The sequence below is a fragment of the Trichechus manatus genome, unplaced genomic scaffold (genome assembly GCF_000243295.1).
Source record: "Trichechus manatus latirostris isolate Lorelei unplaced genomic scaffold, TriManLat1.0 scaffold00041, whole genome shotgun sequence".
Taxonomy (NCBI): domain Eukaryota; kingdom Metazoa; phylum Chordata; class Mammalia; order Sirenia; family Trichechidae; genus Trichechus; species Trichechus manatus.
The window spans coordinates 9,337,452-9,364,511 of NW_004443977.1; the positions used below are offsets into that span (position 1 = coordinate 9,337,452).

At 50.3% G+C, this 27,060-nt stretch overlaps 2 protein-coding genes across 4 annotated transcripts in view; one reads left to right on the plus strand and one right to left on the minus strand.

Moving 5' to 3' along the window:
- The window catches only part of PNKD (PNKD metallo-beta-lactamase domain containing), a 98,966-nt gene that overhangs the window by 2,080 nt on the left and 69,826 nt on the right, over positions 1-27,060 (plus strand). The window contains exon 3 of one of the 2 annotated variants that reach the window (XM_023731292.1): positions 96-466. The exons of the other annotated variant lie outside the window; for it this stretch is intronic. Coding sequence (XP_023587060.1) covers positions 96-246 — 151 coding nt within the window. The 3' untranslated portion in view covers positions 247-466. Of the gene's footprint in view, positions 1-95; positions 467-27,060 lie in introns of those variants that run through there. 2 annotated transcript variants of the gene reach the window in all.
- Positions 958-8,996, minus strand: TMBIM1 (transmembrane BAX inhibitor motif containing 1). 2 transcript variants are annotated; one of them, XM_023731293.1, is made up of 11 exons: positions 8,795-8,996; positions 7,347-7,441; positions 6,468-6,532; positions 6,198-6,251; positions 5,660-5,710; positions 5,102-5,141; positions 4,800-4,837; positions 4,532-4,619; positions 4,076-4,171; positions 2,957-3,010; positions 958-2,567 (listed from the first exon to the last, which is right to left on the minus strand). In XM_023731293.1, exons 1-11 carry the CDS (start codon positions 8,994-8,996, stop codon positions 2,421-2,423), a joined length of 930 nt encoding a protein of 309 aa, XP_023587061.1. In that variant the 3' UTR covers positions 958-2,420. The 2 variants fall into 2 exon arrangements, with proteins under 2 accessions (XP_023587061.1, XP_023587062.1); XM_023731294.1 differs by having other exon boundaries at positions 959-2,567; positions 8,897-8,996.

The following is a 27,060-nucleotide window of genomic DNA, read 5'->3' on the forward strand; positions in this document are numbered from 1 at the left end:
CCATGTAACTGGTGCAGCTTGAATGGGATTTCCCCCAACCTCTCTGGCTTAGGTCGGCCCCTCTCCAAACCCCATGCACATCTCCCCACCCCTAGGGCCATCGGCTTTCCCTGTGGTATCCTCCTCTTCATCCTCACCAAGCGGGAAGTGGACAAGGACCGTTTGAAGCAGATGAAGGCTCGGCAGAACATGCGGGCATCCAACACGGGCGAGTATGAGAGCCAGAGGTTCAGGGCCTCCTCCTAACATGCCCCATCTCTTGAAGTTGGATTCGGGGTGCAGGCCTGAGGAACACTGCAAACCTCCCCTAGACTGTATTGACCATGGGTTCCCTCAGGATTGGCTGATTCTGGTCCTGCCAGTGAGGTCCACCAGGGGGCGCTTGAAGCCCAGGCTGCTGCCAGCCCCCGCCTCTCCCGCATGGAGAAGCCAGCCAAAGGCAAATAAAGTTAAGCGTTTGAGTGGAAAGGAACCAGGCCTGGGTTTGTGAGTCTCTGGGGATGGGGGGGCAGAGGGTGGGGCTGGTTACTCATGTGTGCTCCCTCTCACAGAAGCGCTTAGTGTTCCCAGCTGGGGAACAGGCTTAGGTGCAACAAGCCCAGGCTCAGGCCCTGGGGACCAAGCCCACTGAGCTGCTGGCCAGGAGGGTGGGGTCTTGCTCAGCCTTGAAGCAAGTAATAAAAGGAATCAAATAGAACATTTAGGGTGTGGAGGAAAAAAGCACTCTTGGCCGAGTCCAAATGACTTAATCTCTTGGCCTCAGTTTCCTCATCTGTAAGAGGGATTGGACTAGTGATTTCTAAGGCAGGGGTTCTGAACCTGGGGTCCATGCCCCCACCTCATATGCAAAATTGTGTGTAGCTTTGTGAAGAAGAGTTAGTAGCTCTCATGAGCTTTCTGAAAGGGTCCATGACGCAGAAAAGGTTAAGCATTACCTCTCTGGGAGCTCCCTTCCAGATCCAGTATTGCCAAGATTGAACATCCCCTCTCCCCAGGGGTTGAGACTTTGCTAGCCTATGGCATCCATCATCAGGAATTGCTGGGGGAAGGTGTATCAGATTATCTTAGAAAATGGGAGAAACCAAGCCAGAATGCAAAGTAGGAAGTGGATGCTTTGGGCAGAGCCAGACTGCCACTCCCCAGCTGACAACTTCACAGAACACCAGAGCCATACAGGGTTTTAATTTCTAAACATAAATCTTTTATTACATTTTTGGTTGTATCCCTTTGTGTGATATACTTAGGACCAAGTACGTAATAGAGAAGTCATAAATACACCCTTGGGCCGACAGGCCTTCCACCCCCACCTGATAGAGTGACCCTTGCCCCCCCATTCCAGCTTGAGGCACCTGTGTTAAGAAAGTGGTGGTTTGCTGAGGTGACGGGGCTCAAGTCGCCCAGTGGAAGTAAGAACAGAGAGGAAGTCACCTCAGGATCCTCCCGCGGTTAGCAGGAGGATAGAACACAGAAGTCTTTGTGGGAGCCACGGTAGGCTCAGATCTATCGCTCAGACAGGGTGGGGGCCCCAAGGCATTTTTTTCTGCCCCCACCCCAGTCTCTCTTCACCCTGTTACTTCCTGGCCACACCTATAATCCTATAAGCCACCCATCTCCTGACCTCCGCCCCTCACTTTCTGCTCTGAGCAGCCTGAGCACAGAGATCTCAGAACCACCCGGGGGGGCCCCAAGCAGCTTTGGAGAATGGGGACCAGATGGCTGAAAATGGACCTGCTCTCTACCGCCACCACAAGCTATGAGGGTGCCCGGGACAGGTGCTGCTCTGATTGGCCCTTGTACTTTGCTTGCTTTCTCTTCCTACCTCCACCCAGATAAACAATATATACACATACTGAAAGAAGAAGGGGTGAAGCAGGGAGGCCCAGGTGCCCAGATCTGAGTGGCAGGCGCCACGGGTTGCAAAAGAAGCACAGGACAATGGTCTGTAAGTTCAGGTGACTGGATCAAAGCTCTTGGCTTTGTGGAGCTGAGGGAGGAGACAGCTATAGCTACCTAGCCTAGAAGCCTGTGGTGGAGATGGGAGGGGAAACTTTATCACCTTAAAGTCACCTCCCCCTTTCATATTCCCTTTTAGCTACAAGAAATAGGCTCTTTTCATGCCCTCCCCCTCAGCTCCAGGTGTTAAGAAGAATTTGGTGCCATGTAGTGGCTAGAGGAGAGAAAACACATCTTCAACCCAGTCCCTGCTGAGCCCACCAAGGGCAAGAGTCAGTCCTGGCTCTTCCAGCCCCACCAGGTAACTACAACATCCACAGCCAGAGAGGCCACCACCCCCAGGGCCAAAAGGAAACTGGGCATATCACTTGAAGGGCAGAAAAGGGTCTGAGGCCGAGATCCCAGTCACAGGGCCCAGCCCTCTAGGAAGGGAGAGCCCAGGGTGGGGTGGAACAGGGATGTGCTCCTTAATTGCGATCCCCCACCAGCTGCAGCACAAAGGTGAAGATGTAGACGATGTCAGTGTAGATCTGCAGGGCACCAGTGATGTAGTCCTCCGGGCTGATGGTATGCTTCCGGTTCCCCAGAACCAGCTGTGTGTCATAAGCCAGGAACTGCAGGGACAGGGAAATCAGAGTAAGAACACACGGCCCATGTCCAAAGCTCATTTTGGGTCAGCAGTTTGTCCTGGGAGCCTACGGGCCGTGCAGTGTTCTAGGGAGACACATTAATGAACTGCCCTCAGGTCACAGTCTAGGAAGGTAGACAGAAACCCCAATCTATAATGCAGCCTGCTGAGTGTTCTAATAGCAGGCAGTATGAATCAGAGATGCCAGGAATACCCAGAAAATTAAGATACCTCTTGACAGTGGGGAGAGGGAAGGTCAGCTATGGCCCTACTCCCTGCCCCCCAAGCAGCCTAAATCCATGCTTCATTCCCTCGGCTCCTACCCCTCCATCCCCTCACCTCCCCATGCTGGCGAGAGGGCAGGGACCAACTCACCAGGGTGAAAACAATGGCCCCCAGAGCAGCATAGAGCATGTGGAGCCAGGGAACCTGGGAAAGAGGGGGACAGGGATGGGTTAGGACTTTAGCAAAGCACAAAGGCTGAGGCAGGCCCTGAAGACCCACTTCCCCCACAGCGATCTGGAATCAAGAGTGGGTCAATCCAGGAAACAAGTCCTCCATGAAAAGACTACTTCTGCCTTCCAGATCCTGACAGAAATTGAGAATTTAATATATTTGGAAGAGAAAACAGAGGCCATCCTACAAAGACCAAATAAAGCCAGTCACAGCATCTCTTAGACAAACCAATCTCCAGAGTTAGTCAAGGTACGGAGGCTTCCACTGTACTTCTGTGAGAAAGAAGGTGGTTGAGTTACAGCTCTGGCAAGGGCAGAACCAGGCAAGCACTGGTTGAAGGGCCCCATCACCTTTCCCCCAATCACTGTCAGTGTTCAACAGAGGGGTTCCTGCAGCCCAGACTAAGGAACAAGGGCTGTGAAGGCAGGCCCCCACCCCATCCCCCGTGAGTATCAGAACCAGGGAGCACCCACAGGACCATCCTGCCCCACACTCCTACGGGTGCCTCTCCTCAGAAGGGCAGGGCCAGCCTGCCAGGAAGGGGGCAGGAAGGCCTCTTGTTCATATCCTTTGCCTTTCCACACCCTTCTCCATGTGATTTCCCCCCGTGTGGCTCCCCTCAGCCTAGAAGCCTCATGCTCTCCCCAGCTGATGGACTAAAGGAGGGGTTAGATACAGCAATCGTTAAGATCCTCCTTCCCCGCCAAGCCCATCTTCTCAGTCCACTGGGTTTCAGAAGTCCTCGAGCAGCCTTCTAAGACTTGGTCTCAGCTGTCCACCAGATCCAATCCACCACTTCCCACAGGAACATGGTGCTACTGTACAGGGCTTCAGGTGCTGTGGCTTCCAGGGCTACCTGTCTCCAAGTGGAGATTATCCCCTGACCCAAAAGGATGGGGACTTGATGTTGGCGCCATTGTTAGACACAGCCTGCCCAGAGGCCTTTGGGGCCTGGGTGGGGACCTATAACACAGTGCTATACAGGAAGCCTGCTCAGAACACCATGTTCATTGATTCTAGCTCTCTTGGGACACTCACGTATTTGAAGGACAGCACAATGGCAGTGACAATCCCAGTCACCATCAGCACGATTCCCAGGACACAGAAGAGGCCTGTACATGAGGTGAAGTCCACCTGCCAAGAAGGGAGCAGCAGGCAGCTGTCAGAAGACTGTCACCAGCCCCACCAAACAGCCCAGCCTGGTCAGGCCCCACCCACCAGGGAGGCCCAGTGCTGCCTCCTGCCTCTGCCCACGGGACACAGGAGTGACTGTGACCTTCTAGGTCAGGACAGACACAGGAGACAGTTTTGTAGATGCAGATATGAGGGGAAGGCAATCAGGTGCTCTAAGGGAAATCCCTGGTACAGGGGTCTGGGTCCTCCCATCTCAGGAATCCCTTCTGCTCCTAGGCTTGCTCAACAGTCAAGTGCAAAGGGCCAGGTCTGTATAAGAAAGGCGGGGAGGTGGCCAGGGAGGGGCCTCCATGCCCTCACCTTGGTCTGGAAGCAGAAGATGGTGACTGAAATGGACACCACGGCAGTGATGATCATTGCAATGATGACAGCTTTGGTACTATGCATACTGGGAAGGAGTTGAGAGAGGTCAGAGGCATAAGCCATGTAGGGATGTCTTCAAAACCACCACTTCAGAAAGATCCTGCCCAGACTCCACCTATGCAAATAACTGCCAGCCAGGGACACCCCACTCCCCCAAAATAGACACTTCCCAAGAGTACTGGGATACAGCTGTCCCTGAATGTACCTGGCAATGGTGCCCGTCATGAAGCCCAAGGCAAGAGTCTAAGGGAGGGATAGAGACAAGAGTTAAACACTTAAGAAGAAAGGCAGGACATGGGCTGGGGGGGGGGACGACGGTGACCATGGTGAATCGTCAGAGCTGGGGACAAACGTGACCAAGTAGGAAGGTGGAAGCCACAGAGGAGACCAAGAGATAAGGTAGGGGAGGGAGCCAGGGACATCCTTCTGCAACTATGTCCCCGTGCCCTCCTTGGGGCCAGCCCTCCCTCAAACCATCTCACCCTCCCTCTACCCTTCTGGACTTACAAAGAGGGTCAGCAAGATGATGTTCCATGGGAAACGGCGTCTGAAGGGAAAGGGAAACCGTGATTAAGTAACGTGGGACTGATCAGGTATGAGAGTCTCTTTTAGCAGAAAGAAGTGCTTGGCTTATGTCCCGGAGGATCAAGCCTTGACTCAGGGAGACCTTTGGTACCTGCTCAGGTGTTCTACGCAGGGGCAGCGTGGGGCAATGGCAGAGGCCAGGGCTATGGAGCCAGAAAAATCTGGCTTCAACTGCAGCCCGTGAGAGTGTGATAAAGTTAGCCTTTTTGGAGCCCCAAGTTCTTCCTATTTGTTAAGTGGTTAAAATGCTACATATCTTGCAGATTGTTGTAAGGAAGACAGACAGACAGAGAGAGAGACACATAGTACGCACACATGGTACTTTGTATACATCAGAACAGTAACTGCTATCATTATTATCATCATTTCTTGCAAGTCTCCATTCATCTGCCATAAGGACTCCCCTTTTTTTCCAAAAATCTTCTGCCCTTCTCCCACCTTCTGCCATCCCTTCTCATTGTCTAAACCTCTGGGACTCACCTGGGTCCCTGGCAGCACGCAAGAGTCAGGTAGGTAGCCAGGAAGACAGCACTGGGGAGGAAGAGATGGGGAGGTAGTCTGCAGGCCCAAACCACCCCTCAGCCCCTCCTGGCCCAGCCTGGCAGCACAGGAGCAGGTAGTAGGCTAGAGGCCCAAAGAGCTCTCTGGAAGTCTGAAGGGAAGCTACTCAGTAAGAAGCAAGGACAAGATACCCCCCAGTCAGGGACACTGAGAACCTCTGTGACACTAGCATTCTGACCAGAAGTAGGTGTAGGGAGGCCACAGCAGATAGATTAAGGAAACAGGGACCATTTTGCAGGATGCATATTGTCCCCACAGTTCCCCACTCCCACCTTCACAAGTCCTGTGATTCTGTTAGTCCTCGTTTGGCCCTACATACCCACACTTCCCAGCACAGGAACCTGGCAAAAGCAACTTGGAGGGCCCCTCAAAAAGCATTTTGGTCCCTGCCCTGAGGAGAGCAGATCAACTAGAAACTGAAACCGTTGTCCCTGAGCAGAGAGCAGCACACACTCACTAGGATGCATAGTAGACAGCCACATTTCTCTTCACGAACTTGCCAACTGGTTCCCTGTGGAGACGGGAGAACAAGGACAGCTCATACCACAACATATCTGCCTCTCTGCCAAGTCCCGCCAGGCAGCCCAACTCCTTATCATCTTCTCTAATTGCCTGCCTCCCAGCTCCTCTTCCCCATCCATCCATCTCTCAGAGCAGGGCTCTCCCCACCCCACGCTCCCAGGGCCCAGGGCTGGTCAGAGTGGGGCAGAGAGGCCTAGAAACTCACACGAAGGTGAAGATAGCGATGATGCCGACTGTGATCAACAGCTGGATGGAGATGATGGTGTAAACCTGGAACACAGACGGCCCAGGGGCCATGCAGCTCACCACCCCACCCCTGGCCTCTCCCAGGAAACAGCCAGCCCCCAGGACCAGGGAGCCCCAAAGACCTCACCACTGGACCCCACTCCTTCCCTATCTTTTAGTGGTGCAGGAGGCTTTTTTTCTCTTGAAGGATTTACTCTTACTTTGTTCCCACTCCACAGTCCTGCTGCAGCCTGGCCTAGAGGCCACCCGCACACCACCTGCACTGAGGAGTGGGCTCAGATACTACACACGCCCTCAGAGCTGAATACTTCTGCCTCTCCCCACCTCCAGCTGCTCCTTAGCATCGCCCCTCCCTGTCCTATATCTGGCCTGAGTTCACAATTTACGTCCCTTGCTTCACTGCCATCATACTACCCATGATGGCCTCCCATTTCAAGCAGCTCAGTCTGACGTCTATTGCGTATCTGCTCTGAGCAAGGTACTGTGTAGACGTGGGCTGGGGGACAGGTGGGTTAGCAATGATCATTTCTGACTTTAAGTTGCTTATAGTCAGTCCAGCAGGAGAAAGACGTCTGGGAAGATAAAGCACTTCCCAAGTTGAATGTACGCTCCCAGAACAAGGCGAGGAGGGGGACACTGGGTTCAGGGAGCTGGCGCCACTTTCAGGGAACACAGGGCTAGAGAGAACCTGGAAGGGAGGGGGCCAGACCTGGAGCCACAGAGAGGGCAGCCAGCAGCTTACAGGGAATGAGTCCTGGGGCTAATACTGCCTCCCTCCCCCACCTCTTCCCACAGCCGGAGAGGCCCAGGCACACCTGCCTCCCAGCCCACATCTCACCTTTCGGATGAAGGTGTGTCGGACTTTCCTGTCATCCCAATCTCCAGGCCCAAAGTTGTCACTCACTGCTCTCTCTTCCCCACCATAGCCGTCACCTGGGCCCGCGGACAGATAATATATGACCAACTGGGGACCTGGGACATGTGGCCCCAGTCCCAAAGCTCCTCACACACACACTCCCCCAACAAAGTCTCAAGTATCTCCAGCCAAAGACAAGGGTTATAACTCAGGAACTCCCCCGACTGCAAGCCAGGGCCCTCTCCTCTGGATGCCCTCAGTGTCCCACAGCTGGCCTGGGCACCACATGGAGCCATGTGACCTGCAGTGAGGGGCTCAGGTGGGAGCCATTGCACCAGCATGCATTTATAGAGAGCCCTGTGTGCCCAGCACACATCTGGCTGCCTAGTGGGGCACAAAAGCACATGGTTCCTGCCATCCAGGGGCTCCCGATCTAGGGAGCAGCCAGGCAGGAGCAGGCCCGGAGCATCAGTTGGAGTCCTTCCTGATGAGCAAGGTGCCCAGGGGATGGGTAGGAAGTGGCTGCATCAGAGCAGAGGATGGAGGGTGGGGAAAAGGAGGGCAGAAGAACATCGTGCTTATGTGTGGTTGTGCACGTGTGTATAGGGTGAGGAAAGGGTGCAAAGACTGATCAGCATCAGGCCTCCCGGGGTGGAGAAAATGTTAAGGCCTCCTGGGACACAGATATGTCAAGTGTATACATGCCCGGGACGAGGTGGGACTAAAACGTCACTGATGTGCTATTTGCCTAGAGCACATACACCCAGAGAGAGTTGGCCGTACACTTGCTTCGGGATTCCAGGGACGCCGTGGGCACTCAGAACATTCCTTGAATGCCTCCTTGGGAAATGCTTTTAAAATCTGTGTAACAGCCACCAGGATAACAGTCCCGCTGCATTCTAATCTCATCTCATTTCTGACTAACTATAGGCTTTACCTGCTAGATGTTTACCAAACTCCACATGACTTGGATGTTTGCAAAATCAGATTTTACCTTAAAGATTGAGATTTGTCAGCACAGAGGGTATATTTTTTTTAAATGTGTGTTGGGTTTCAAAAGCAGTTCCTAAGGAAGATGGCAAGTCTGGGTGGGTTGCAGCTGCCTTGTTGGGAAACAAGGAAACAGTCCCCTAAGGTAACCACACTGAGAATTACCAGCCACTCTCATCCGTAGGTGCAACTTCCAGTGCAGCGCTTAGGGGCTCAGTCTCCTTACTGGATAAAGAACTAGCTTGTGGCTTGGGGGCTAAGTGCTGAGGAAAAAGTAGGAAGGTAAAGAACACAGGGGAACAGAGAGAGATCTAAACAGAGAAGACGAGAAAAAGGGATTAATTGGAAGTTGATAAGAAAAGGAATGGAAGGAGGCGGCCTCATATGCTGCAATTGCTGCCTCCTCCCCCGCCTCCCCCATCTGCCCCTCAAGGACTCACCGTAGTTTGTGGGCATCGGGTGGATGGGGGGCATAGGCTGTGGGTAGCCAGAGGGGTGACCGTAGCCAGGTTGCGGGTAGGCAGGGTAGGCGGGGTACCCACCCGGGAGGACAGATGGCTGCCCATAGCCCCCAGAGGGTGGGGGGCCAGGGTAGAGGGGGTTGCGGTCCTCATACGGAGGAGGGGCACTGGGGATGGACATGGCCGCTCAAGGGCTGAGGAACCCAGCTGCTTGGACCTAAAATGGAAGATAAGAAAAGCAGTCATGAGTGGACAGGCCCAGCTCACTCAGCCAACCCGCCTCCCTTCCAGCCCCAGCTCAGGCCACCTCTGTGGGAAGGAGCCCCTCATACTTTCTCTAGATCACAGCGTGTCCCTCTCTCCCCACCGTCAATCCCCTCCAGATCAGCTCCTGGCCCTCCTGTCAGCTTTTTGGCCTGGACCTCTCTTTACTGTGCAGCCTCCTGGCCTAGGTAAGCAGCAGGAGGGGGGATTTAGTTCAGGAGCCCAGAGGGTTTCCTGAGCATCAGTGGTGTGAGAGATGAGGCTCCAGGAGGAGCCTGGGAACTCCCCTGTTCTCAGTTAAGAAAACCTTCCAGTATCGAGGACCTGACGTCAGAACTAGGGAAGAAGCTGGATGGCCCAGCAAAAGCTCTCAGTGAGTCACACGGCTGGCCAAGCCGGCTGGGGCCCACTGAAGGGGTCAGCCCAGCCCCCACAGCAGCTGGCAGGAGCACCAGGCTGAACGCCAGAGCTGGGGCAGGGCCAAGGCTCCAAGTGGAGAGCTGGAGGAACAGGAAAACAAGCTAACCCCAGCACCAGAGCCGCCAGGCCCTGGAGAGGGAAGGGGCCAGGGGACTGGACCAGGACAGGCGGAGGCAGGGGACGCCTGAGAGGCCTGGGAGAGTGGGTGCCCAGGTCTGGCCACTGTGCAAACAGGCAAGCCTGAGACAGGACTTTCTGGTTTCTTCAAATAACAGCCATGACGCGTCAGGTAGGCATGTAGCAGTGTGTGTCCGCGACTGCTCTCTTCACTGGCCTTGCCTGGGAGTGGATAGTGAGGGCAGGGCCCCGAGGCCCCCTAAGAGAGGGAGACACACTCCCCAGAGAACCCCAGGGTCTAGAACCTCTGTGAATCCTGCCTGTCTCCCCCCAGGGGCGGTGGCTCGTGGGAAGGCGAGAGAGCTGAGGGGTCATGCCCAAGAGCAAGTCAGCACCTTCTCTGTGGTAGGAAGATCCCACAGCCAGGGCAGGGCCGAGCAGGCAGGTAGAGGGAACCTCAGAAACAGAGCTAGAAGAGACCAAGGTTGTGTAGCCCCAAACACTCACTTCAGATGAGGGAACCAAGGCCCAGAACAGTGACGTGAACCCCTGGGGCACAGAACTAGCAGGTTAGTGGCATCACCAGAATGGAGGTCTTCAGGGTCCTAAGTATATGTCCTTTATGCTATGCTGTGTTCTTTATGCCACTTCTACCAAATAAATGTCCCCCAGGCCTGCTGTTTCCCTCTGAGATGGCAGAAATGGGGGCCTGGGAAGACCTAAGAAGGCTGTCCCCTGAGCCCTGGGAGGGAAAAGCCCCGACAGAGTCTGGGCACCTTGATAGGGGCACCACTGCCCCCTAGAGCACCCAAGGTGCAGGCCTTCAGCACCCTACAGGGAGGAGGCACCCCCAAATCCGGGTCAGCAGACACCCTCAGAGCCTCTGCTGGAAGAGAAAACTAGCTTCTCTTTGTAGGGCACCCTGAGAGTTGGATGGTTCAGGGATCAGATAAAGTATGGTCTTATCTCTTCTCTCTTATGGCAACCAGGATAACTCAAGGGAAGGCCACAAGGGGAGGGGGGTAGGAATCACATAACAGGCCAGGGCTCTAAATGGGTTATTTTGAGGAAAGCTGTTTTCCATCTCCCTGAGTAAACGGGACAGAGCCAGAGCCAGCACGTGTTGGGTCAGAAGTAAGAAAGGCCTTCCTCACAGTGAGGGGTGTGGGGCAGCAAACCAGGGTGGCAAAAGGAGGTAGTGGCAGAGGGCCACCCCTCCCCCCAGCCCTGAGAAATCTGGGTGCGGAAGACAACAAGGAAAAGACTACAATTTCAAGTGTTGTGAGTTTTAGAAACTGAGAGATATTAACTGCTTTGAAAATGGCTTGGGCTTATGTAAGTTTAGGGAAAAATCTGTAACTAGTTAAAATATGTGAATCCCTTTAACAGGAAAAAAAAGACAAAGAAAACTGTGTTCCCCTCCCTGGAGTAAGAGATTCCTTCTCCCTATACTCCTCCATCCCTTCCCCTCTGAAAACAGTCTTTGCCTCCACAAACAGAATGGCATCTTCTTTGGAGGAAGGGGCACAGGGCAGGTCACCTTTGGAGTAGGGTTACCTGTCGTTATTGCCATCATCTCAGCACCCCAGGCCCACATGACATCCACCATTAGGGTGGTGGTACACAGAGGCTGGCTGAACACGGCCCAAGTGGCCCTGGCAGGAAACACCCTGGGGTTGGAAGTGAAGCCACCAAACAATGACGTGACCATGACCTGGTCCGTCACCTCCTCAGGCCTCAGACAACAGCTCTGTGAAATGAGTTGCATCGGCCAGATGATTGCTGAGCTCACTTCCAGCTCTAACATACTGTGATCCTGGAAATTATCTGAGCAGCCAGCTATGTGGAGCCAGCCCTTGGCCCAGCCAGACATCTGCCCCGCCCTCCGTCCTCTAAGCCAAGCGGGGCAAACAGCTCCCTACCCAGACTAAAGGGGCTGTGGCCACAGAGCAAAGGGTGACTCACAGAAAGAAAGGCCAGCCTTGGATGGGCCACTAGGACTCCAGCTCAGTTGGCTGCTGACTCACAAAGACTACCTTCTCCACTCCCTAGACCCTCCCCATTCACTCCTCCGGTTTCAGAGGAATTCACCAGTAGACCTGACTGCTGAGAACAACAGTTCAGTTCTCTGAGGGCCTCAGCCACCTGCCCATCCTCACCAGAGTTGGCACTCACCTCACTCTGCCTCAGTTTCTTCACCTGGAAAATGGGTTTAATGCTAATAAGAGTACCCTCCACAGGGTTGTTACAAAAATGAGAACACACATGTAGAAACCAACCCGATAAACCCCAGTCTTGTGTCAACCTGGCCTCTAGTGTAAATGTTAGCTATTTTTAGTTACTGTTTCATTAAATCCTTGCAATAGCACTGGAAAAACTATTATTATTATCCCCACTAACAAATGAAGAAATTGGGGCTTAAAGAAATTAGGTAACTTGCCAAAGGTTACCTAACTAGGGTGTGATGAAGTCAAGACTTGATCTCCAAGACCCACATTCTTAATCATTCTGCTCTAATTCTTCATTTGGACACCCTGCCTATCCTAACTTCTCATCACTTCATGGCTTCCTGTTGAAGACCTGCTAATGACAAACCAAGAGGCTGAAGACAGAAGATTCACACAGAAGCAGACACCTTTGTAAAGCCTAGCTAGTCAGCCCTCTCCACCATCCCACAGTTCCCAAACTCTGTCCAACCACCACAAGGAGAAGTATTGTTATTAGTTGCCGTCAAATCGATTCTGATTCATGGTGATCCCATGTGTGCAGAGTAGAACTACACTCCATAGGGTTTTCAAGGTTGTGACCTTTCAGAAGCAGATCGCCAGGCCTGTCTTCCGAGGTGCCTGTGGGTAGCTTCAAACCGCCAACCTTTCGGCTAGTAGTCGAGTGCTTAACTGTTTGCGCCATCCAGGGACTTTGGTTCAGAGCTAGAGAGTCATAAATGGCACAGCTGAAAGTAAAAGTGGTGATCTAAGGCAGCCAACCCCCTCACTTTACCAGCCAGCCAACAACAGTGCAGGCAGGTAGAGTGACTTGTCTTTGGTCACAAAGCTGGTCTAGTAGAGATGTGGATGCAGGAGAGGGAGAGAGGCTCATGGTGTTAAGGCCAGTCAGGAGAGATGCTACACTCGGTTCTGAGCAATGCCAAGGAAAACACAGTCAGACTGGCAGAAGCCTGGAGGCCTGGAGCCAGGTTAGCCTCAGCAGCTTTGAAGCCTGCTCTCTGACTCCTGCCCAACCTATACGAGGGCCCTGGCCACTTCCACATCACTAAGGCCTCAGCTAGGGATGAGGCATAGGGCTGGCATCTGTCTAGCCTGTAGCAAAAGGAGGACATGGGCAGTGTTTACTTTCTTAGCTATGACCAAAGGTAAGAGCCAGAGAAGAGTGGAAAGTAGAAAGAGAGGGAAAAGGGAGGAAGAACATCAAAGACACAGTGAGGAAGATGCCCAAAGACTAGAACTCAGGTTGTCTGGGTTCTGCTGGTAGGTATTGAGAGGTTCACAGTTTCCAGAGGCTAAAAAGGACCTTCCCACTGGAAGCCCAAATTTTCCTAAAATACAGTAGGCATTTAGCTTCTGTTTGAACAAACTCTAGTAAAGGGAGCAAGCTCACTGGGTTGGCAGGCAGCTGGGATCACTGACACATTTTTCCTCACAATGCCTGTTACTGAAGCATTCCAACTCTGCCCTGTCCATGATCTAAGTTTGTCCTCCCTCCCCACCACCCCTACACACACCCCCGTCCCCCACCAGAGCCAGGGCCCCACCTGTGGGGCTCCAAGGCCCAGCCTGGGATGGCCACAGAAGTGGGTGGGCTCTGTCAGATGCAGAACTGGGGAAGCACCCCTTTCCCCTGGAGCCACCTCAGTGGGTCGGTGGGGTGACCACACCCCCAGCCTGCTGAGGCCCAGGCTCTGCTCAGGCATCTGAAGGGTTAAGGCTCTGGAATCTGCGGAAAGGAGGCCTGAGTTACTGGGGTTACAGCAGAGGGTGTGTATGTTGGAGGGAGGGACGGAAAGGAGCAGCTGACTGGTCCAGGCCGCCTGCCCTTCTCCCTGCCAAGAACAGATGCCCGGAGCCAGAATGGAAAGAATACCTCAGAGTGTGCATCGCAGGAAACCCCACCTAGCAGGCAGTGAGCATGACTCCTGGCCCACTGTGCCCAGGGCTCTGACAGGTTCCTGTCCTCCCTTTGCCTTACCCTACCCCAGCTCCCCAAGCCCTTCCTGTCCTCGCTGCCCTCCCCTCCCCCACAAGAAAACACTTTACCCTCCTCCTCTAGGACACAGACCTGAGGGCAGAAGAGGAAATAGATAATCTGGGCAAGTCATGGGCCTGAAGCAGTCAGGGACCAAGGGGGCCTTAATATCCCGTGTCACCTTAGTAGTCTTATGTCAGCCTGCCCTCTGGGGTTAAGAGGATGGCACCGACAGGACGGAGAAACTGAAATGTCAGAGGTGGAATGTACTTGGGAAATCCTGGTCACTTTGACAGACAAGGAAACCTCAAGGCTGAGAAGGTTCCTGCCCAGGCCCATGACAGACCTCCCTCTGGGTGGCCCTGCCCACTGTCTCAGAGTAACAACCCAAGCTCACAACCACAGGAGGAGTCAGAACAAGCCCCCATTCCCCCAGTTCTCTCATGTCCTTCCTGCTCAGAAATAGATAAGACTGCCAACCATCTATGCCCTCCCCCAGCTAGAAGCCATCCCGTCCAGCCTGTCTCTAGGCACGGCGGCCTCTCTCCAGACCCAGGGAGACAGAGAGGCTGTCTCCAGTCTCCAAGCAAGGCTAGGCCCCTCTGGAGTACATGAGGGTGCAGCACCGCAGCTCCCCAATCACTCTTGTCTCTGGGCACAGAGTTGTGTGAGCAAGGTGGGCAGGCTCAGAGACCTCAGGAAAGCCAGTAGTCAGGAAGGCCTGGGTGTGTAGATAAGGAAGGAGGAACCGTTAACAGGCAGCCCCTATCCAACGCCCTCTTTGTGTTTCATATTCTGCTATCTTTTTAGTTGAACTTCAAGATTAGGGGGAAAGAGAGGCAGAGGAATGTGACGGATAATTAAGCACCCAGGATGGAGAATGGAGCCAAATCCTTCCTTGCAGGTGGCTGGAAGGGAAGGGAACCCATATTTACTGAGCAGTTAGTACCAGGTACTGTTGTTGTTGCCTCCCAGCCAATTCTGACTCATGGTGACCCCACTTGTACAGAGTAGAACTAACTGCTTTATAGGGTTTTCAAGGCTGTGACTTTTCAGAAGCAGATCACCCAGCCTGTCTTTCAACGTGCCTCTGGATGAGTTTGAACCACCAATCTCTCGACTAATAGTGTGAAGCGTATCTAATCCTTACAGCAGCTCTATGAGGTGGATATTATTATCCCCACTCTGCAGATGAGAAAATTGAAATTCAGAGAAGAACAGATCTAAAGTCCCACAGCAGGCAAACAGAAGAGATGGTATTTGAACCCAGATCTGCAGTCTGAGTTTTAAGTTCATGCCCTTTCCTCTTACACCCAGCTGGAGCAAAAGCCCCTGAGGCACTCCCACCAGTCACCTGTGTGCATAGGGCCAGCACCTGGAGTGGGGAGGGAGGTTGTACAGATCAAAAATGGCAGAAAGGGGCTGAGCAAGTTTGTTGTTGATACCCATTCCTTTTCCCTAATGGAAAGTCGATCCTATGCTAAAGCCCTGGGTTAGGAGGCAGGGACTTGAGTTCTTATCTGGCTCTAGTACTAGCTCCACTGTGTGAGTCAGTTAGGCCGCTTTACATCTCTGGACTGTTTTCTCATCTGGAAAATGAGCACTCTGAACTGAAAGATCCAAGTCTATTCCAACTTGGACAGTCTCTGATTCTGAGTGAATCACATGCTTCCTAAAGAATCTTTGCTGGGGAGTCTACTGTTGTGAAGCTGGTCCAGAGGAAGTCTACGGAAGTCTGGTATAGGGATGGCTATGATCTTTCTCCTCTCATACCCCGTTGCCGTCGAGTTGATTTCAACTCATAGTGACTCTACAGGACAGAACAGAACTGCCCCATAGGGTTTCCAAGGCTATAATCTTTTTTTTTTTTTTTCTTTTTTTTCACATATTGTGCTGTGACATTGGTTACCAACCCCACAACATGTGAACACTCTCCCTTCTCGACCTTGGGTTCCCTATTACCAGCTTTTCCATCCCCTCCTGCCTTCTAGTCCTTGCCCCTGGGCTGTGTGCCCCTTTAGTCTCGTTTTGTTTTATGGGCCTGTCTAATCTTTGACTGAAGGGTGAACCTCAGGAGCGACCTCATTACTGAGCTAAAAGGGTGTCCAGGAGTCCGTACTCTCGAGGTTTAAGGTTATAATCTTTACGGAAGAAGATTGCCACATCTTTCTCCCGCAGAGTGGCTGGTGGTTTCACACTGCTGACCTTTTTAGTTGGCAGCTGAGCACTTAACCACTGTGCCACCAGGGCTCCTTTTCTCCTCCCATACTGAGAAAAAACCAAACCCGTTGCCATCGAGTCCGTTCCAACTCATAGCAACCCTGTAAGGACAGAGTAGGACTGTGCCATAAGGTTTCCAAGGAGCAGCTGGTGGATTCGAACTGCCAACCTCTTCGTTAGCAGCAGAGCTCTTAACCACTGTGCCACCAGGGCTCCTCTCCTCCCATACTGTCCCCATAATCCCCTCTGGATCCTAAGACTAGCTCCTCCTGGGTGCTCACCCCATAGCCTGCAGAGAAACAGCATGACACTATAGAAAGGAAAGAATATGAATGAGGCAGGAAGTCAAGAGATCCAAGTTCCAGTTCTAACTCTGCCATTAACTGCTGTGGGAATCCAGACAAAGCCTCCTTTGCTCCATCTGGGAGTGAGTGCTAAATCAGCCCACATGGGGGAGAGGGAAAGGGGCTAGTTTATTCAGAACCAAGGAGTAGAGAACTAGAATCAACTCTCCAGGCATTTCCCAAACTGTGGTCTAAGGAACACTGCCCCCAAGAGATGTTAATGGATGAGCTCTGAAAACAGGCAAATGAGAAACGACACTGCAACCCACACCTTCTTGGAACGTTACAAAGCACAATAACATATGTATTAAGCCTCTGAGAAGTCTTGCAGTAAGCAAACCTGATTAACTTTATCCCACTGTTCTTTCAAACTTCCTTAAGCCTGAAACACTTTTATCAAGGCACACCTATTACTATCCCATGGGATGCTGATCCAAGCCACCTTTGTTTTAGATAGACCCAATCCTGAGAATGATTCCATCTTAACTCCTCATATCTTAAAACCTCTGTCCTTCACCCAGCCCCTCAGAGCCGTCACATTAAGTACCAGGCACGCTCCCCTGCTCCCCCATCCCCCCCCACACACACAGTCCCAGACAGCTGCTGCTGTATAACCTCCACTGTGGGATTTACCGCTAAGGGCTGAGAGACATCTCCAACTAACATAGCACCAGAATGCCAGCATCCCTAACATCACCTCTGTGTGATGGGAAAAAGAACAAATCTCATTCTGTACAAGAGTAAGGACTCATTATCTTCCTCCTCGACCAATGTATTGGGTACCCTCTAGGTACCCAGCACTGTGACCTGTGAACTTCTGGATATCATTTCTATTTCAAAACAAGGCCCAGGTTTTGGCCTAGAATCCCAGCATCTTAGGGCTGAAAGATTCCCTCAAGGTCATCCCCTCCATAGCATTCCCAACGGAATACTTCCAAAAAGCCCATGTCGCAGTTACCCATATTTTTAGCAGAGGTCTTCTTTCCAGTGAGCTGTATGAGTTTCCATTCTCTGGCTCTCAAGCATGTGTGTCCCTTCTCTGTGGCTTCTGGGCTGGGGGCTTCTGCTCTTTCTGAAGGGCTGGGTGGGAAGTTTTGGGGATGGAGGTGCCCTGAAGCCGACAGCTTCCTGGCTGAGCTCTCCATTCCCAGGGGAAGCAGCTAAGCTGAGGTGTCATTCCCCCAGCTCATAATATTAGGCTCTCTCTACACTTATGGTATAACCCGTCATTACCTCTCTGACGTGTCCACTTTTACAAGTCAGGCCCTGAAGTCATGGCGCAAGAAGACAGAGGAAGCAGAACCCTTGACATTGTGTGGTAACAACCACTTCTTTTTAAGTTATACGCTGGGACTCTGTCTGGGTCCTCATAACTGGAGACAGGGAGAGCATGCAGGTGAAGAGGAAGTGTGGTTCCCCCTTTGCCCCAGACCAAGCAGTCCCAAGGAAGCCCCTGGCTCCCCTGCCACCACCGGCCAGGCCAAAGCCGCCAGCTTTGAAACCAAAGCTCACCAGTGAGATGAATATTTCAGAGCCCCAGAGAACTGGACACCTGAGGGAACTTCCATGGCTCCATCTCTGACCCTGGTTCCCAGGCCTACCTCGCCCTACCCCCTCATTTATCCCATGTCTGGGATTCTTAGGCAGAACTCTGACCCACTGGATACCAAGTGGAGCCACAATGGAGTGAGAGGGGATAGAGACCCCATAGGACGAGAACTGATAGGACAAGTCTGTTGGGGAGGTTTGGCCCACAAGATCAGGGCCAAAGCTCCCCAGCAGAGTTCTGCTTACCCTCCCACCCTTCCCTGGCTCCTTCCCCAGTCTTCTCCATTTGCTTCCGCTTTTCCCATTCCCCTGTTGTGTTTTTACTCTGACCCAAAGAGACCACACTTCCCGGTAGCTTTCTGAATCAGCGCAGGGGGCAATAGCTGGAGGCAGGGCCGGCTGTAGGCAAAGTAATGGTGGCAGGGGAGGCCACTAACCCACGCCCAAGGGGTTAGGCTGCCCACTGGCTTCCACCCCATGGCGGAGCTAGGACTTTCCCTTCACCTGTTTACACCAAGGCTGGCAGCGAGGTCTGTGCCAGGCCTGTGCTGTCTCCCCTCCTCCTTCCACCAGCTGAGGACCATGATAGTCCTCATCCCACACACAGCTGGCCACTCGGGGGCTGGCACGTGGACACGCCCTGAGATAGGCCACTCGCGCCAGAAAGAGGAGGACATGAGGACACAACCCGCATCCCACAAACCGCTGCCCAGCTCCCAAGACTATACAGGCGCCACACACACTTGGGGCGCAGAGGGAAAGCGAAACTCCCAACAGTCACCGCGAGAATCCCATTCCGGCGCCGACTCCACGGGCCGGAGAGTACCCGATCGAGACTAACTCCTGGAGCAGGTCGCGCACCCCGAGAAAGTTTGGGGGCCCCAGCCTGGCGCCACCCCGGCCCCCGCCGGCCCGCAGGCCCCAGCCCCCGACGGCCCCGTCCCCCTGGCTTGCCTGGGCCGCTCTGGACCTTGCCTTCCGCGCCGGGTGTTGCAAGTCCTGCTCTGGCTGAGCTGGGCTGGGCTGGTCTCGGGCTCCGCACCCTGTCCCGCCCGTCGCGCGGGCGGAGCCGCCCCTTGGGGCGGGGCCTCGGGCGACGCAAGGGGGCGCTGCGGGGACGCCTGGCAGGCGCCGGGTCCGGCCCAAGTCCCACGCACGTTCTCCCAGCCGGTTCGCTCCTCTTATGGCCCCGACAGCAACTTACTGAAAGCGTTGGTGGTTATTTTCGGAGTTTAAACGCAGTGCATGATCATTGCTGGAATTTTAGAATACACACAAAATGCAAGGAAGGAAATAACTGTCATCACTCCCAAATCCCAGCGGGAAGCACTTGGATCAATGCTTCTTTGCCTATGTACCTAGTAAGTACTTGTTTTTCTAGAGTGGGGTCATACTGTATGTTTTGTTTATTGCTGCTTTTTACTTAACATTTTATCCTGAACATTTCTGGTCACTAAATATTCTTCGAATGCATGCTTTTAATGCTGCAGGGTATTCCATCAAAAAGCTATGCTCTGATTTATTAAATCAATTTCCTACTGAAGGGCATTTCAGTTATTTTCCGTTTTTCATTATTATAAGTAAACCCAGTGATGAACACCCTTTCCAATTCTATGCTTTTAAACCAAATGCACTTCTCAAGTTTAAAAGTTCCAGTGTCCAAGTATAGAGATGGAACTCAGAATCCCTGTCTCTGGAAACTAGGGCATTTCCTGCTTGAAATTATTTCAACCAGGAAAACAGATGTTAAAGTCAAAAGTCCTGAATTGCAATGTAGATTACTACCAACCAAAAACAAACCAACCAACCAACCAGCCCCTTTGCTGTCAAGTCAATTCTGACTCACAGCAACCCTGTAGGACAAAGTAGAACTGCTCAATAGGGTTTCCAGAGCTGTAAATCTTTACAGAAGCTGACTGCCACATCTTTCTCCAGCGGAACAGCTGGTGAGTTCCAACTGCCCACCTTTTGATTAGCAGCTGAGCACTTTAACCACTGTGCCACCAGGGATCCTAGATTACTACCATTAGTGCACAAATTTGGTCTGGGGACTTTGCACCCATGTCTTAACCCTCACAACCACCCATATTACGGTTCCATACTACAGATGAGGAAACAAATTCGGGGAAGGTTTGAAACATCACCTGAGTTTGTGTGGTTCCAAAGTCCATGTTATTTCCATGATGCCAAGATTGCCATGGATGAGCAGCTTTAAGGACTTTATCTCGTGGTGATAGCTACCAATCTACAGCAACACTAATGGTCTTTCAAAGCCTGTTGACGCTTCTTTATTAAGTGGGCAGGAGCTGACTTGATAAAACACAGCTAGCAATGAACCCACCACCAAAACCAAAACCCACTGCCCTCTAGTCAATTCCGACTCATAGCGACCCCATAGGATTTCCAAGGCTGTAAATCTTTACAGAAGCAGACTGCCACATCTTTCTCCCATGGAGAAGCTGGTGGGTTCGAACTGCCAGCCTTTCAGTTAGCAGCCAAGCACTTTAACCACTGTGACCCTAGGGCTCCTACAGAAATGAACAGAGCTAGGCAATTCAGACCACCTAAACTCCTCCTGAGTCCCAAGCCCATTACCAGGCACTTTTACTTACATTAATATCTCCAGTGGGCAGTCCAGCTCTTTTGTGGCACAAGATTTAGGAAGCAGAGGCACAGGGGCTTATCTGGAAGTTAATTTGCATAGTAAGCATAAGTGAAAGCAGAATGCTTACCAATAAGCATAGTAAGCAAAGTTTTCCCTTAGATTGTGTATTTCAGATCAGTTAAAATAGAGACTTCTTAAATTGCTTTCCCCCCACACTATATACATTTATTTATTTAGATAGACAGATAGATAGATAGAAATTTAAGTAGGAGTTACTTAGGGGGACTAATGGACATTATGGAGAGCTAACTCCCCCAGTCACTCCAACATTTCAAATGTAAGTTCAGCTCAGTTCCTAGGTGCCACAGATCTCAACTTAGTAAGTCCCCTCCCAAAGTGTGAGCTCAGTGACGCAAGTACAGCCCTGCTCAACCCGTGTCTCCCCTTTGCTCCCCAAATGGAGCCCAAGGGGGCCTGCGAAGCCTACAGAATCTGGCCAAGTCTCCTGAAGTCCCTTCATGCTCTCTGCACTTGGGCCCTGTCTTAGTTACCTAGTGCTGTATAACAGAAATACCACAAATGGATGACTTTACCAAGCAAAAATTTATTCTCTCACAGAAAAGTCAAAATTCACAGTGCCAGTTCTAGGGGAAGGCTTTCTCTCTCTGCCAGCTCTGGGAGACGGTCCTTGTCGTCAATCTTCCTCTGGTCTAGGAGCTTCTCAGTGCAGGGATCCCAGGTCCAAAGGACACTCTCTGCTCTCAGCTCTTCTTCCTTGGTGGTAGGAGGTCCCTCTCCTCTCTGCTCACTTCTGTCTTTTATGTCTCAAAAGGGATTGACTCAACAAACAGCCTAATCCTGTAGATTGTGTCCTGCCTCATGAAATAACTGCCTTTAATCCTGCCTCATTAATATCATAGAGATTAGGATTTAAAACACATAGGAAAATTACACCAGATCACAAAATGGAGGACAACCACACAATACTGGGAATCATTTTGGGGAGGCACAATTCAATCTATAACAGGCACCTTCTCCAGAAAGCACCCTCCACTTTCAAGAACTGCCCAAATGGTCTCCAAAGAGATTTGTTTTCCAGCCAGAAGTCACCAACACCTCACACCCCACTTGACTGGGGGCCCCCATGGACAAGCCACACATAAGTATTGCAGCCTACTCTTTCTTCTGAGCCTGTTTTCTGGCCATGGAATTGAGATTACAAACCCAAAAAACATCTGAAGTACTTGGCCCTGAGAGCACAGTGCTTGACTCACAATAGGCAGTCAATAAATGATTGTCTTCTCCCCCCGCCTCCCACACTTTTTTTTTTTTGAGTCCCTGGGTGGTGCAAACAGTTAATGTGCTTGGCTGCTAACTGAAAGATTCAAGTCCACCCAGAGGCACCTGGGAAGAAAGGCCTGCCAATCTACTTCTGAAAAATCAGCCATTGAAAACCCTGTGGAGCACAGTTCTACTCTGACATACATTGGTAGGGTTGACATGAGTCAGAATGAACTGACTTGTACCCCTGGACAGAAGGGATAAGGACCTTATCTTTATGGCCTTTATGAGATTATTAACTAAGTCCTACTGTCTGCCAAACAGACAGGAATTTCTGGTTCTAGAGATGACAAAACTGAAGGACATAACTCCTGCCCTCAAGAAACTCACAATCTAAGGGAGACAAGTTAAAGACCAGATAATTACAATTCCATTTGATAAATGCTGAGATAAAAAAAAAATTTTTTTTAAAGTACTCAGTGCTGTGGCATCTCAGAGAAAGGAGCTTCTAACCCAGCATTTGGGGGACGAGGGTGTTCAGGAAAGGCTCTCCAGAGGAGGTGACACATGAGCTGAGTGTTGGGGGGTGTTTAGCAGTCAAGCTGGGGCGGGGGTGCAGAGCAAGGAAGAAGGCCATGGGACAGAGGGAACAGCATGGGAAGCAAAGGGCCTCAGGCCTGGTGTCATAGCAATCTAGGATTGGGTGAGTAGGTGGGTGGGGTGGGGTGGAATGTTGTAGGGTGAATTGGTAAGAAATAAGGCTGAACTAGGAGCCCTGGTGGAGCAATGGTTAGGTTAAGTGCACAACTGCTAACCAAAAGGTTGGCATTTCGAATCCACCCATCGGCTCCAAGGGAGAAAGACCTAGTGATCTGCTCTTGTAAAGATTAGAGCCTAGAAAACCCTGTGGGGCAGTCGTACTCTGTCACATGGGGTCTCTGTGGAAAATCAACTCAATAGGACCTAACAAGAGGAGACAAGGAGATTTTACCTGAGGGCAATGGGGAGCCTTGAGACCTCTCTAAATGGCCCTGTGGGAGGGAGGTTGGGAGGAGAGGGGGTTCTGGTGGTGCCTCTGGGGTAGAGTTGCCAAATTTGGCAAATAAAAATGCAGAACCAGTTAAATTTGAATTTCAGATAAACTGCGAATAATTTTTTGTATTAGTACGTCCCATCGTCCCATGCAATATTTGAGAATACTTATACTAAAAAAAGTATCCATTGTTTATCTGAAATTCAAATTTAACTGACTGTCCTGTATTTTTCTGGCAATGCTACCCTGGCAGGAAAGACAAGTCAAGTCAAGCCAGTGGCAGCAGAAAGTGGGGAGCTTGAGAAGGATCAGGCCAATGTTTATTTTAGAGATACAGTAGTTTAGCAATTGATGGGAGGAGGTGACAGGAGACTGGAAGGGGTGGGCATAACTTCAGGCAGTCGCCTGGAGTGGAGCCGGAAGTGGGTAGGGAAAACTGTGAACTGGAGCAGTGAATCCTTAGAACTTTCTCTGCCCCCTCCACTCCAGCCCCAGAGCCCCACTAATCTGCCCTCCTGCAACATGCCTAGTTAGTTAGAACTTCATGTGTTACTCCATGCAATCTTTGCTTTTATCATTAATTTACTCAAAGAAGTTGCATTTTTCAGAGGGCTTTGTATTTACCAAATTATGGCATTTAACCCAGCCTAGGTTAAATATACCTCTTTATCTCTACTGGAGGGCAGTGAGAAAGTCTCAATCATCCTTAGACCTCAGCAGAGCGCTTGACCTGTTGAACTGAAGGAATTTTAACGTGCTAAAGGGGGGTGGGGGTTCTACTACTATTCATAAAGTTATTGCTGGTGTTGTAGGGAAAAAACATCACAAAGTTTAGTAAAGCAAAAAGAAAGTTTTGTTCGACATATATTCCAAAAAGGCAAAATTTGGGAAGCAAACAGGTATGCTGCTACAGCCATGTCTGCCTTTGTCTGAAGATTACAGAATAGGCAAGAATGGGAAAACAGACAAGCATGCTGCCACAGCCATGACTGCCCCAGTCCAAGGAACATTACAGAAGTATCAGTATATATTAACATTACAAATGGGCAAAACCATTGAAAACGTCACCTTTTCACAGATTGGCTAGAAACGCTGATCCTACATTCTGAATTGTCTTTCTTAACAATCATTTGTGCAGGTTTTAGTAAAGACAGTCAGGGTCTTCATTGGTCCAACAAATTTTCTATTCACTAAATGCTAATAGAAAAAGATAAGAGTGGAAAGTCTTTTGTGTTCTGTTTGATGATATGTTTTCCTAAAATATATTTTCCAAGATTATTTTAGCTATTGTCTTTATACCTCAGGGCCCAGTTGATGTGTTCTTGTGAGTCTTTGTGAGCTCAGTTCCAGCCGGGTCACATTCTCTATGCTCAGGGACAGGGAATAATGATTCCAGTATTATTTCCTAAATCACTGGCCAATTTTTTTCAGAAATAAATCACTAGTTCCTTCTTCATAGTCTGTCTTAGTCTAGAAGCTCCGCTGAAAACTGATGAGGCCCTCAGTTTGGGAGGCACTGAAAATACAACTGGGAAAGATCTGCCTCCGCAAAGTAGAGTCGACCTTAATGATGTGGATGAAGTAAAGCTTTCAGAACCTTGATATGTTGATGTGGCATGACTCAAAATAAGAAGAAACAGCTGTTAATAATCTGAATGTGGAATGTACGAAGTATGAATTATTGTAGAGTGAAACTCTCAGACTCTGCTAAAGTAAAACAAAGAGATGTATTGAAAGTGTAAGAAACATTCAAATGGGGAGATGTTAGCCCACACAGAGTGAAGACCAAGAAATCCAAGGGATGGCTGCTTGGCAGGGATAGTTATAGGGCAGAATCAGGAACCTCCCAGCAAGATTCTGATTGGTTGACCCTCCCTGGACTTTTTCGGACTTGTCCAGGCTTGCGCAGGCCTGCCCTGGCTTGCCTAGGTGTAGCCACACTGTGTGTTGCTTCCACCAAGCCAGAGGCCCAAGTCTATATGCATATGATTGGGAAAAAGTCAGAGTTACCTTCTTAGCAGTGCAGAAGCAGGAGCTTGTAACAAAATGGAGTTAGACCACTTCTAGGCCAACCAAAAACAAACCCATTGCTGTCAAGTCGGTTCTGATTCATAGCAACCCTATAGGACGGAGTAGAACTGCCCCACAGAGTTTCCAAGGAGCGGCTGGTGGATTCAAACTGCCAACCTTTTGGTTAGAAGCCCAGCTCTTAACCACTGCACCACCAGGGCTCTGCTCCTAGATCAGCCACCCTAAATATGCCATGCACCTCTGTTCTGAAGCTCTTATTTATTTCCTCCTTTTGACCAAGAATTTCTGACAAATTCTTTGATCACATTATCAACTGCCATTTTGGGGAGAGTGCTTTCTTCTGCATGGACTTGGATTTATATTTCCCAGTAGGACAGCATTTTTAGAATATTTTTGAAGAAAGAGAACTTTATTTAGTTTTCATCTTTCAGAGGTTCTTATACATGGCTGCTTACTCTAGTAAGCCTTTAAGACCCCAGATGCTATTTATAAATAGCCAGGCACCATTTAAAATCTTCACCATTCCATAGCTGGAGCCTCTACTTCTGCAGTATTAACCTTGGAATGACATAGAATGGGGCACATTAAGGAATAACCTGGCTTTTAAGGAGCTGATTTAAGGAGTGAGCTTGAGTCCATCTGAAATATGAGTCCACAATTCTTTTCATCAGTATTAAATTGGTGTTCTGAGTAACCATGCTACATTTGACAACATTTGGTTAGTAGACCAGCAAATAATATGGATCAAATCCATGATCCAGCACCTTTAGGTAACCAGCTAAAGATGTCAAGGAAAGGTGAATTACACATAGGGAGTGTGGGAAGCCAGGCGGCCTTTTGGCATACCTGCTTAAGGTCTTAAAGCAAAGAATGATACTACAAGTAATCCATGGAGCAAAAGAATAGCAACGAGGAAAGAAATGAGGGTTAGGACGTCAATAAGTGTTCATGATACAGGCCAATAACAATTCTAGAAATAATGGGGTAAGTAGCAGAATAGCAGCTAAAAGATTAAACTGACAACAAATATTTCTCTTATTTGTATGGAAAAAGTATAGTATGAGAACAGGGAATAATACCAATTGTGTGTAATACAGCAACCAGCATAAGGATATCAATGAATATGAAAACAGATAGCAAATATATCAATAGTCTGTTTGGGAAATTCTTATCAGTCAATAAACCCAAGTTGCCATCGTAAAGCAAACTCAAAAGCAATAAGGATTTAAACAAAGTCCTACGACCTTAGGGGCTTGCTTTTGACAGAATGGGTGAGAGGTCTTGTTCCATGACCTTAGGACAGCTGTCTGCTTTGGGCGCAGTCATCTGCTTCTGCCCACTAGGGCGTTTTAACTTCAATTTTAAGTTTCCAGATAATTGGCAAGTCCAAACAAGTGCTTTAGTTCCTTTAAGAGCCTGTGACACCTTTCACAGTTCAACTGCATATGGATTGGTGATGAGGGCAAGGTTCGGTCCATTCCAGTGGGGTTCTAATGAGTCCTTTAACTGATATCTGCTCTGATATACATAATATTTTGGGGTGAAATCAGGCAAGCCTGAAGAGTCTAGTTTCTGTTTATCAAAGGCTTCTCTCACCTGTGAAAAATATTCTTTAGAATTTTGGATTAAGGATTGACAGTACTTACTGGTTGACATTTTTGCAAGACAATCTAAAGTCCAGGTGGCCTAAGGCATGAGACCTCCTGACTGATGAAAAGCAGAAGAAAACCATTCAGTTAAGGATTGCAAAGGATACATGATTAGCAAGATATTACAGAATGGACCCCTCTGTTGGAGGTTAATCTATTCAAAACATACGAAGTGTTCTTCCTGAAGGCAAACTGCCCTTCCCTGGTTTACCCACCAACAGTCATGGATCACTTTCTCAGGAGCAGAAGTGAAACCTAAGACACAATAGAGTCCAAGCCAGACCTTGTGTCAGCCATTTTAGTTAGGCCAAGTACCTCAGTTTTAGGGTGCCCTCACACATTCCCTTCTTCTGATCATGAATTTTCATACAAATTCTTTCATCATCATTATAAGTGTGTCTTCTTCTGCTCAGACACTCTGCTTCTGTGATTTTAAATTAGGGTAAGTGCAGGGCAAGGCCACTGTCATGGTTTGAATTATGTGCCCCCAAAAATGTGTGTATCAATTTGGCTAGGCCATGATTCCTGGT